This window comes from Chiloscyllium punctatum, chromosome 12, assembly GCF_047496795.1.
Source record: "Chiloscyllium punctatum isolate Juve2018m chromosome 12, sChiPun1.3, whole genome shotgun sequence".
Lineage (NCBI taxonomy): Eukaryota > Metazoa > Chordata > Chondrichthyes > Orectolobiformes > Hemiscylliidae > Chiloscyllium > Chiloscyllium punctatum.
Genome location: NC_092750.1, coordinates 11278348 through 11291129, shown reverse-complemented (window position 1 = coordinate 11291129; position 12782 = coordinate 11278348). Strand labels below are relative to the sequence as shown.

The following is a 12782-nucleotide window of genomic DNA, read 5'->3' as shown; positions in this document are numbered from 1 at the left end:
CTATTTGAATGCAAATGTACAGTTGAGACAAAATAGGGGGTCAGTAAGGAGTTAAGAATGAACTAATAGTGAGTAGTGTTTAAATACCAAACTGAGAATGCCAAAAATAGGTAACAATAAAACAATTTAAAACAAGAGCATGACCAAAATCTGCTGACTGAGAAAACTGGAGTAGTGGATGCAACCCAGAATTGTTGAACTCCACCTTGTGTCAAGAAAGCTGTAATGTGCTTAAACAAAAGCTGAGTTTCTGCTCCCCAAGCTTACCTTGAACTTCATTAAACACTTCCAGAAGTAAAGACCAGAGTAGGATTGAGAACTAAAGTGGAAAGTAATCAGAAGCTTAGTTACATTTGTGAACTGAGTGGAGATGTTCAGCAAATTGATCACTCTATTAGATTTAGACTCCCAGGTGTAGAGAAGAGCACATTGTGAGCAGTGCGTGTTACATACAAAATTTGTAAACGAATTGCTGATTCACCTTGAAGGACTATTTGGAGACCAGGACAATGGGAAGATTTGAGAGGAAAGAATAGATGTAGCATCTCTTTTGGTTGTGTAGGAAGGGAAATTAATGTTCGGAGGTGATAAAGGAGTGAATCAGGATCTTGGAGCGAACGGCCCCTTCAGAATGCTTATAGCAAGGAAGCTATGTGGAAGTACACTGAAGGTACTGGAAGTTGTGAATTATTATTACTTGGAAGACTCATGGGTCAAGCAGATTCTGGGATGGAGGACCAATCTTAAGGGACAAGGGATGGTTATGGTTTCGCACTTATGGTCTTCCTCATCAGGAAATCTTCATCTAGTCAAAAGAAGCATCCTATTAGAAACACTGTGGAAGGTGGAGCCATCACTTTGGTGTAACAGACTGAAAAGTTAGAGAAGGGAATAGAGTCCTTATAGCCAGAGAGTGATGAGAAGTGTAATTGAGGAGCTGTACAAGTCTAGAGTTTATCCCTAATATTGGTTTAAATAAAAAGCTTATTTCCAGAAGTACAGATTAAAAAGCAAAAGAGAGACAGTTGTTGGAAATTGAACACATAGTGGCATGAGGGGTGAAAATCAAAAGTAGCTTTAATTAAGTTGTTCAGATTGGAGCTAGAGCAGGAAGCAGGACTGATGTTTATAATTTATGTGCAAGAGAGGAGCAGATTTGAATATGGCTGGAACAAAAATGCTATTCAGGTTTACTGTGGCATCCTTTATTTTGAGGAAATGAGTGGAGTTAAAAGATGAACTGTTCAATCAGGTGAAAAAGGCTGATGGTAGTTACAGACTTGTTAGCCCCTGTTAAAAGGAAGAAACCGAGGATAGAGGAACTTGCATGCATTTCTGCAGCATGGCTCGAGGGTTTCCTCCCTGGGGCCAGAGTCAGGGATGTCACTGAACAGCTACAAGGCATTCTGAAGGGGAGAATGATAAGTCAGAAGTTGATGTACACATTGGTACAAATTACATAAAATGAGGGATGATGTCTTGCATCAAGAATTCAGGGAATTATATATTTGATTAGTAAACTAGAAAGCAGAACCTCAAAGGTTGTAATCTTTGGATTACTGCTTTGTCGAGTGCTAATGAATATAGATAAAGGAGAATAAGGCAGATGAAAATGTGACTCAAGAGTTGGTGAGCTAGAAGGGTTTTAAATTCCTGATCACTGGGACCGTTTCTGGGGAAGGTAGGACTTGTACAAGCATGACCAAGAGTGGGACCAACATCCTTGCTTGCAGATTTGCGAGTGCTGTTGGGAGAAGTTTAAACTAGTTCATCAGGGGAGGGGACACACTGTTAGTATACTCTGGGTACAGCATACTGTAGCTGAAAATGTGTTGCTGGAAAAGCGCAGCAGGTCAGGCAGCATCCAAGGAGCAGGAGAATCGACGTTTCGGGCATGAGCCCTTCTTCAGGAATGTGAATTCCTTCAGGATTCCTGAAGAAGGGCTCATTCCCGAAACGTCGATTCTCCTGCTCCTTGGATGTTGCCTGACCTGCTGCGCTTTTCCAGCAACACATTTTCAGCTCTGATCTCCAGCATCTGCAGTCCTCACTTTCTCCTCTACAGCATACTGTAGTAAAGGAACCAAGATAAAAGAGAATTCAGCCATGTTGAATTTCAAGGGTGCAAGATGAGGCTGGATAGCCTGTACTTTAATGTTAGGACTACTTTAGAAAAGACAGGTAAGTTATGGTCATGAATGACATGTGGGATTGCAATATTTATACCATCACAGATGTGAATGAATGAGGGGCAGGGACTGGTAACTCAGCGTTCTGAGCTTAATTACACACCACCAGTTCTCCCAGGTGAAAAGGGAAAGTGTAGAAGAATGGGTGGTGTTGAATTATTAATTAAGGAGTCAGCTACTGAAGTAAGGAAGGACGATATCTTGGAAAGGTCTTCAAATGTGGCTTTGAGGGTGGAACTTAGGAATAAAAAGGGGCCAGTCACACAGCTGGGAGTGTATTTCGGCCCCAAACAGTCAGCTGGCAATAGTGGAGTAGATATGTAGACAATTCACTGAGGTATGTTAAAATAATAGATTAACTATATTAGGGGATTTCAACTTGCCCAACATTAATTATGATAGTCTAAGGGATTTAGAGCAGGCAGATTTCTTGAGACATTTTGAGGAGAGCCATTTGTGTCAACACATAGTCATTGAGATACAGCATGGAAACAGACCCTTTGGTCCAACCCGTCCATGCCGACCAGATATCCCAACCCAATCTAGTCCCACCTGCCAGCACCCAGCCCACATCCCTCCAAACCCTTCCTATTCATGCCTCTTAAATGTTGCAATTGTACCAGCCTCAACCACTTCCTCTGGCAGCTCATTCCATACACTCATCACCCTCTGCATAAAAAGTTCCCCCTTGTGTCTCTTTTATATCTTTCCCTTCACACCCGAAACCTATGCCCTCTAGTTCTGGACTCCCTGAACCCAGGAAAAAGATTTTGTCTATTTATCCTATCCATGCCCCTCATAATTTTGTAAACCTTTTATAAGGTCATCCTTCAGCCTCCAACACTCCCAGCCTGTTCAGCCTCACCCTATAGCACAAACCTTCCTACCCTGGCAACATCCATGTAAATCTTTTCTGAACCCTTTCAAGTTTCACAGCATCTTTCCAATAGGAACGAGACCAGAATTGCACGCAATATTCCAACAATGGCCTAACCAATGTCCTGTACACCTGCAACATGTCCTCCCAACTCCTGTATTCCATACTCTGACCAATAAAAGAAAGCATACCAAACGCCTCCTTCACTATCCTATCTATCTGCACTCCAATGTCTCTTTGTTCAGCAACACTCCCTCGGACCTTACCATTAAGTGTATAAGTCCTGCTAAGATTTGCTTTGTCAAAATGCAGCACCTCACATTTATCTGAATTAAACTCCACCTGCCACTCGTCAACCCATTGGCCCATCTGGTTGAGATCCTGTTGTAATCTGAGGTAACTCTCTTTGCTGTCCACTACGCCTCCAATTTTGGTGTTATCTGCAAACTTACTAACTGTACCTCTTATGCTCGCATCCAAATTATTCATGTAAATGACAAAAAGTAGAGGACCCAGTACCGATCTTTGTGGTACTCCACTTGTCACAAGCCTCCAGTCTTAAAAACAACCCTCCACCACCACCCTCTGTCTTCTACCGTTGAGCCAGTTCTGTATCCAAATGGCTAGTTCTCCCTGTATTCCATGAGATCTAACCTAGCTAACCAGTCTCTCATGGGGACCCTTGTCAAATGCCTTACTGAAGTCCATATAGATCACATCTACTGCTCTGCCCTCATCAATCCTCCTTGTTACTTCTTCAAAAAAATCAATCATATTTGTGAGACATGATTTCCCATGCACAAAGCCATGTTGACTATCCCGAATCATTCCTTGCCTTTCCAAATACATGTACATCCTGTCCCTCAGGATTCCCTCCAACAGCTTGCCCACCACCGATGACAGGCTCACTGGTCTATATTCTGGATTAGTGGTGCTGGAAGAGCACAGTTCAGGCAGCATCCAAGTAGCTTCGAAGTTCCCTTCTTAAACAGTGGCACCACGTTAGCCAACTTCCAGCCTTCTGGCACCTCACCTGTGACTGTCAATGATACAAATATCTCAGCAAGAGGCCCAGCAATCACTTCACTAGCTTCCCACAGAGTTCTAAGGTACACCTGATCAGGTCCTTGGGATTTATCCACCTTTACCCATTTCAAGACATCCAGCACTTCCCCCTCTAATCTGAACATTTTGCAAGATGTCACCATCTATTTCCCTACAGTCTATATCTTCTATGTTCTCTTCCACAGTAAATACTGATGCAAAACACTCGTTTAGTATCTCCCCCATTTTCTGTGGCTCCACACAAAGGCTGCCTGGCTGATCTTTGAGGGGCCTTATTCTCTCCCTAATTACCCTTTGGTCCTTAATGTATTTGTAAAAACCCTTTGGATTCTCCTTAATTCTATTTGCCAAAGTTATCTCATGTCCCCTTTTTTTGCCCTCCTGACTTATCTCTTAAGTATATTCCTTCTGCCTTTATATTCTTCTTAGGATTCACTCGATCTATCCTGTCTATACCTTACATATACTTTTTTCTTTTTCTTAACCAAACCCTCAATTTCTTTAGTCATCCAGCATTCCCTATATCTACCAGCCTTTCCTTTCACCCTGACAGGAATGTACTTTCTCTGGATTCTCGTTATCTCATTTCTGAAGGTTTCCCATTTTCCAGCCGTCCCTTTACATGTGAACATCTGCCCCAGATCAGCTTTTGAAAGTTCTTGCCTAATACCGTCAAAATTGGCCTTTCTCCAATTTAGAACTTCAACTTTTAGATCCGGTCTATCCTTTTCCATCACTATTTTAAATCTGATAGAATTATGGTCACTGGCCCCAAAGTGCTCCCCCATCGACACCTCAGTCACCTGCCCTGCCTTATTTCAGGTCAGGTTTTGCACCTTCTTTAGTAGGTACATCGACATACTGAAGCAGAAAATTTTCTTGTACACACTTAACAAATTCCTCTCCATCTAAACCCTTAACACTATGGCAGTCCCAGTCGATGTTTGGAAAGTTAAAATCCCCTACCATAATCACCCTGTTATTCTTACAGATAGCTGAGATCTACTAACAAATTTGTTTCTCAATTTCCCTCTGGCTATTAGGAGGTCTATAATACAATCCCAATAAGGTGATCATCCCTTTCTTATTTCTCAGTTCCACCCAAATAACTTCCCTGGATGTATTTCTGGGAATATCCACCCTCAGCACAGCTGTAATGCTATCCCTTATCAAAAACACCACTCGCCCTCCTCTCTTTCCTCCCTTTCTATCCTTCCTGTAGCATTTGTATCCTGGAACATTAAGCTGCCAGTCCTGCCCATTCCTGAACCATGTTTCTGTAATTGCTATGATATCCCAGTCCCTTGTTCCTAACCATGCCCTGAGTTCATCTGCCTTCCCTGTTCGGCCCCTTGCATTGAAATAAATGCAGTTTAATTTATTAGTCCTACCTTGTCCCTGTCTGCCTTGACTGTTTGACTCACTTCTGTTCTCAACTGCACCAGTCTCATATTGATCACTTTCCTCACTATCTCCCTTGGTCCCACACTTCCACCATACTAGTTTAAATCCTCTCGAGCAGCGCTAGCAAATCTCCCTGCCAATGTATTAGTCCCTTTCCAATTTAGGTACAATCCGTCCTTCTTATACAGGTCACTTCTACCCCAAAAGAGATTCCAATGATCCAAAAATATGAACCCTTCTCCCATACACCAGCTCCTCAGCCATGCATTCATCTGCTCTATCCTTCTATTCATGTCCTCACTAGCTCGTAGCACTGAAAGCACATCAGACAAGTGCTCGTAGCGCACGAAATGTTCAACAAGAAGTGGCACAGTTTTGGACCAAATTCTGAGGAACAAAGCTGGACAAATGTTTGAGATGGCAGCATTTTAATGATAGTAACCAGACCACAATATGCTTTTAAGTTTGTTACGGAAAAGGAAAAAGGTGGTCTGCAAGAAGACATTTTAGATCTGGGGAAGGCAGATTTTATGAAAATAAGGTAGGATCTAGATAAAGTGCATTGGGAACAGCTGCATGCAGGGAAAATTGACAGCAGAATGGGGGTGGGGGTTGTTTAAAAGGAAATAGGGAGATCTCAGATCTAACCTGTTTCCTTGACAGTGAGATTCAGGAGCAATGGACCAGAGAACCCCAGATGTCTGGAAATATTCAGTACTAGATAACAAGGCAAAAAGACAGCCTTTTTCGTAGGTATAAAGGGAATTAATCAACAAGTGCCTGAGTAGAGTACAGAGTGAGCAGGAGAGCAAGAGAATAATCCAGGAAAAGTGTAGGGTCCATGAGGGACCATCTGTGCATGGAGCTAGAGATCATTGGCAGGGTATTAAAGGAGTGCTTCACATCTGTCTTCATTGGGAGAAGGACAATGTCCTTTGGGGAAAATGCAGATTGACATAGGGAGTAACGAACTATCAGTGGTTTTGGCTAACTTAAAAGTGGATGAATCCCCAGGTCCAGAGGAGGTCTGGGAGGAGATGAGGGAGAAAATCTTAAATTTTTAATTCCTCTCTGACCACAGGGGGGTGCCAGAGGGCTAAAAGACAATGAATGGGCTTCCACTTTTCAAGAAGGATGGTAGAGATAAGAGAATTACAGACCAGCGAGTCTTCTATTAGGGCTGTTGGAGAAAATTCTGAAAACTCTCTCACTTATTTCAACTGAATTTCATTTGCCACTGATCAGCCCATCTGACCAGCCCATCTATATCCTCCTGTAATCGAAGTCTATTTTCACCACTATGTACCACCTCAGTAATGTTTGCATCATCCATGAACTATGATCAATTCTCCTCCATTCAAGTTTAAATCATATATATAGGCCACACACATGAGCACTAACATTAATCCCTGTGGGACCCCACTGGATACAAGGTTTCCAGTCACAAAACGCCCTCCATTATCACATTCTACTTACTGCCACTTGCCAATTGTTCATCCAATCATGGATCCCATGCATTCTTTCTTTTGCTATCAGGCTCCCGTGCAGCACCTGATCAGAAGCTTTGCTGAAGTCCAAGTAAACTGCATCAAATACATTGCCCTTACCGATAAACCGGTCTCCTCTTTGAAAAATTCAATCAACTTGGTTAGGCATGACCTCCCCTTAACAAAACCAGGTTGACTGTTCGTGATTAATCATTGCCTCTCCAAGTGCAAATTAATTCTGTGGCTCCAAGTTGCTTCCAATAATTTACTCACCACTGAAGTTAGACTGACTTCCCTGAAGTTTCCTGATTTATCCCAGCCACCCTTTTGTATAATGGTACAACATTGACTGTCCTACAATCCTCTGGCACCTCTCCTGTAGTACCACAGTGGCTGAGCCAGTGTTCCTGCTATTTTCTCCCTTGCGTCACTTAACAACTGGGAGATAGAGTTGTAGTAGAGATTGATTCAATCTTGAAACTAGCAATACCTTAAGGTCTTTGAAGAGAAAAAGGATATTTTAGATGCAGGAGGTGTTAGTCGAGATGGATGTAGATTCTTAGCCCATTAAAGGTGGTACTTCTGCTTCTAGATTCTCGGAAGCTGTTATTCAGGAGGTTTTGTAATTGACAGCAACAATATGTCAGCCTGTTGGTTTAAGTAGATGTACTGCATCTGAAGGAGGAAGGCAGGTTAAATCTTTATGATGAACTATGTGTGAAATGTTGATGTATGGCCACATGTGAAATGTTGACCTGACTTCTTTTTGAATGTTTCTGCAAAAGCATGACAAGTTTCTGCATTTTTTCCTGTTCATTGTAGCCATACTTGCTCATTCATTATGAATGTAACTTCCTGCTTTGTTACAGCAATCAAAATGCATTGACAAACTTGAATCAATTACCCAAAGCAAAAGCACTCATTTTTTTCAAATTATTTAATAATTATAGTTTCCATGTACAGAGGAGGCTCAATTAGCCGAAGGACATGGGCAAGGAGTATGTTGTTCGGTTAATTGAATTTCTGGTAATCGAATGCCTGATAACAGTTTTGCCAACCATCAGGATCTTGCAATCTTGCTGGAGAATCCAACAAATAATCGACTGCCTGATAAATTGTGGTTCCTCTGTATAGTTTCCAGAAATTCCGATTGTGCCCTTAAAATTTGACAATAGATGATTGAATTTTGATTTAGGTTTCTGAATATATAAACTCAACTTCACAGACCTAATTGAAGGAAGCAGAGTGGGTGCAGAAATAGGAAATGATATGGATTAAAATTTGGGTATGTGCACTCCAAGGCTGAACGTTTGAGTGCATTTTTTTTTCAGATAACCTTTTGTATAGTATTCAACTGATTGTGTTTATTTCTCTATTACCTAATGTACTGAATCTCAAGACATTGGTGAGTCAACAGGATAAGACTGAAGTAGAGATTGCCAGGTATACCAAGGGGCAGTATTTTGGAGAGCTAGCATTGGTTACCAACAAACCCAGAGCAGCTTCAGCGTATGCTGTTGGAGAAGTCAAGTGCTTAGGCAAGTATTCTTTATCTTGTTGTTGTTTGTGAAAAGTCTAATGGAATTTATCTTTACTTCAAAACAAAACTTATAAAATAAACAGTGGAGTGAGAAATGTTAAAGAGTCATAATTGGATCATTTCAAACACTTGTATCCAAATCTAGTAATGTTGTGGACTCTTATCCCAACCCACAGATGATCTCCAGACTTCACTTCACGAAATCTATTGTATAAAGTAAACATCAGAAATATGGACAGAAGTAGACAATATGGCTCATCAAGCTTGTTCTGCCATTCAGTTTGACTGTCTGCCTTAAATTTGCTTCCCCATTTGCTGTATCTCTTGACTTTGAGAAAAAATCATGTGTCTGTCCCAAGATCAGATATACATGATGAAGCGTTCACAATCCTTTGGGGTAGTGAATTCCAATGTTTTGCAATCATATGAAGAAAGAAATTTCTTCTCAGTCCTAAATAATTGACCCGTATCCTGAGTCTATGCCCTCATGTTCTTCATTCCCAGAGAAGGAAATCAACCTCCCATTATCGACCCTTCCTTGCCTTTGAATCTTTCACTGAGATCATATTCCATTCTCCTCGCTCCACAAAGTGTATTCCCAATTCACTCAGTCTTTTGCCATTTGTCAACCCTCATTTGAAGAATTAATCTATTGCACCCTTGCTGAACTGCCTGCAAATATATCCTTCTTACAATATGAATACCACAAATGCACATATTATTCTGGATGTCTTCTAATCAAAATCATACAAATGGCAGCAAGACGTTTTTTACTTATACTGCAATTTCCTTGCAATATGGCTCTATGAATCTATATTCTGGCATGTCACTGGCCTCTTAATTGTTTTCTGTATCTGCATGTTAAATTCGGTGGAGAATGGGTGAAAATGCATTAAATGTAATATAGGACCATGATTTAGATTACTGTGACATGTTGCATACTCTGAAGTAAACATGACACTTGAGAAAACAAATTCATCTGATGATTCACTTCAAGGAGCTCTAGTGAGCTTAAGAGAAAGGCACTATATTTTTGTGGAATCTTACTTTGGCCTATTTCCCCCATTTGTGTCGTCTCTAGTTTTCATTTGTTCAGCAGACTCGTGCAAGATATTTTGTTAACTCAAAACAGTGAGCTTATCAAGTTTTTTTAAAACAATTTCTTTTGTCTTCTCTCTTCAGTGATGGATATTCAAGCGTTTGAAAGATTGTTAGGCCCTTGCATGGACATCATGAAGAGAAATATAGTGAATTATGAAGAACAGCTTGTCTCCTTGTTTGGCACTAGTTTGGACTTGGAGAATCCTGGTATATAGGCACATTGTCATCCAGTGTCTTCTCACATTGATGAAAACAAAGTGAAAATTATCCACACACAATTAAACCCCCCCCTGAAAAAAAAAGCAGAGTGTGGGCAAAGCAGCATTTTCTGGCTCTTTGCATCCCATGGGGTAGCTACCATGTAATGATGAAATACATTACAGGCCAGACAGGGATGGGAAAATAAGTGGCATATGTTTGTTTCTGTTTTGTTATCTGCCTTCTTGAATTTAAAAGCATTTATTCTGTATCTTGATTTTTCTTTCAAAACCAGATAAAATGTTGATTTAGGAATTATCAAACTGAACAACAAAGACAAATACTAAATGTAATTTTTGATAAGATGAAATTGATGAGATTCAGTGTTTCTTTGTTACTTATATGAGTAGGTTGCCAGTTATTACCAAAAAAACTTAAAAAAAAATGATTGTAAAGTTTGATTGCTTCTGTGGTTTCACCACTGAGTGTTACATTAAACAGTATCTGGGATAGGTTTTAATGTTTCAAAAAAGCTTTAAAGATCCCTGAATTGTATTAAATGTAGACCACAAAAGCTGTTTTTCAAATCAAGGGGTTTCAAAAATGCAAGTTGTGTATCCATCATGGGATCTCAGGATGATTCAGGTCTTAAGTATGCCATCATTCAGAGGACATGATGATCTTCAAGAACAACAAAGGTGGCAAAATGCTCAATTTGCAGAATTAGAGCAGTACAACTGGAAAAGCAAGTCTCTAGTTTGTTGCTCCTGCTAATCACACAGATGCGTTCAAAAAGCAGTGTTATTCCTGTCTGTAGTGTTTTTTTTGTAAAACCTTGTCAGGTGATACACGGTTGCCATTTGCTGTAACTCTTCTCACCCACCAGCCACCCACAATTTTTTTTTTGTTGAGGTCCTCCAGCAGTTTTGGGTTGAACTGTGTTGCTTTTAACAAAAGGGCCTTCTCAAGCACAGTGGTTACCTGCTATAACCTTGTGCATGTTCCTTGTGACTGCCATAGCTAGCAGTTTGCACTATTAGACAATTTCTACAAAGTGAAAAAAATTGTTTTTGATCTTTTGCTTCTATTTTGTTATTCATATTTGAGTTGTGTTTTTCTTTCCCCTTCAATGTTTCTTTGTGGACATATCAGGCGGAAGGAGATTCAGTTCACCAGACCGATATTCTGGAATTGGCATGATTGAGTGTTATGCAGGACTCATCTCTGAAAAGTTTCCTTCCTTGTCTTTTTTCTTTGTGTAGTGCAAGCCACTTCTTGACCTGTTTGTACTCTTCAGGGAAATGTTGAGCAGACTCGTTGAGGCTAGCATTGAGGTGTTATATTTCTAACTTTGAGCTCAGTCTAACATTCAAAAGCCATGGCATGATGAGCTGTAATTAGGAAACGCTGTTGAGGGATTTAATGTGTGACCAGATCCATTAACAGTCGTGCGCCACAGAACAGGAGTACCTGCAGTCATTGAATCATGAAAATAGTTTTTGCTCTTAATGGAAGTTTTTTTTTAAGTTAATATGGTGTAACAAGCTATGTAAAGTGAGTGCAGCCACTATTTTATTCAGGATCACATGATTTATTTAAAATTCAATTGAATAAGTTACTAGATCCTAAAGTTTAGAAAAAATGATTTAAGGTTACTTTTTTAAATGTTGTGTGTATTTTTTCCACAAACCTGTTCACCCTACAATAAATCCTGAAATATTGTCATATGTTTCTCTTAACCAAGCACAGACTTGTTAGACTCAGAAATATTGGTAAATAAGCAGAAACCTGCTGTGAAAATTTACCAAACTCTTTTGTTTCTTGGAGTCCTAATTACACGGTAAACGCTTGGCTTGACTCACTGTTTCCTGGGTGTTGAATCAATTCTGTGTTGAATCAATTCATCTGCACCTGCTTGCTGCTGAAGATCATTAGCAAGAGCTCAGCATCCCTGGATTACACCTCTTCGTCGCTAACCAGCTAAGAATTGGACATTCATGCGCTTGACTGTGTAATGTCTCCTGTTGGCATTGATAGCTGAGGCTGGTGCATGATGAATTGCCTCATCCTGTAGGGGAGCTGATGCCTGTAAAACCAGACCCTGTCAGGAATTTGGTGTCTTCGGATGAGGAGCAGGAGAAAGCAGACAGAATATGGATGAAAATTAAAAGTTCTTTTGATTTTGAAAAAGCTTGTTTTAGTAATTCATTTTCACTTTTGTGCAAATTTGTATTCTCATCATTTCGTTTAGATGTACACCTGCTGCATTTACTTATGAACTTAACTGGGGGCTGACAATGTGACCCTGATGGAGCAGATCCAGCATATGATGCTGGGTCAGGTCTGATTGTGAAGTGCTAGATTAGATGGATAATGTAAGGTCACATAACTAGCTCTGGATTTTTCTACAAAACAGCATGTTGTACATGCTGCATTGGGAGATTTCTGACACTGGCAACTCTTAGCCATAGCGGTGTTGAAGATATCATTGTTCCTCGAGAGAGAGGGAAGTACAAACTAGTCAGTTCCAACGTCAAAGTGTTTTATTAAGGCCATAGTCTGCTAGTCAGTTTGGACGTCCTAAGAGGAATAAATTAAAGACTGACTAAATGTAGAGCAGCTGTTGAAGCACTCCAACTACATTGTGAGTAAGTCTCTGAAATAAAATTTGGGGCTGTAATAAGCATTGTGTCTGTTTGTGTGTGTGTGCTCAGAAGGCAAATGCCAAACGCGTATGATTACAGTATTTTGCCCTCTTTACCAGTAGTATAATATCAGAGAACTTACGGTGCTTGATGTATCATTCTCCTCTTGTACTGTTCCGCTCAATCTTTGATCCACTGTTCTACTTTTGATTTCTTGGGTTTTGGCATTTTATTGAAAACAGCATTTCCATCTACCATTGGTATATGGACCATTTG

The 12782-nt window shown here is 40.3% G+C and overlaps 1 protein-coding gene across 1 annotated transcript in view; it reads left to right on the top strand.

The window, feature by feature from the left end:
• prkar2aa (protein kinase, cAMP-dependent, regulatory, type II, alpha A) overlaps nucleotides 1-12051 on the top strand; it is a 318459-nt gene extending 306408 nt beyond the window's left edge. Inside the window, exons 16-17 of the mRNA XM_072581837.1 lie at nucleotides 8422-8560; nucleotides 9745-12051. Coding sequence (XP_072437938.1) covers nucleotides 8422-8560; nucleotides 9745-9878 — 273 coding nt within the window. The 3' untranslated portion in view covers nucleotides 9879-12051. The remainder of the gene's footprint in view (nucleotides 1-8421; nucleotides 8561-9744) is intronic.
• Nucleotides 12052-12782: the final 731 nt, after the last annotated feature.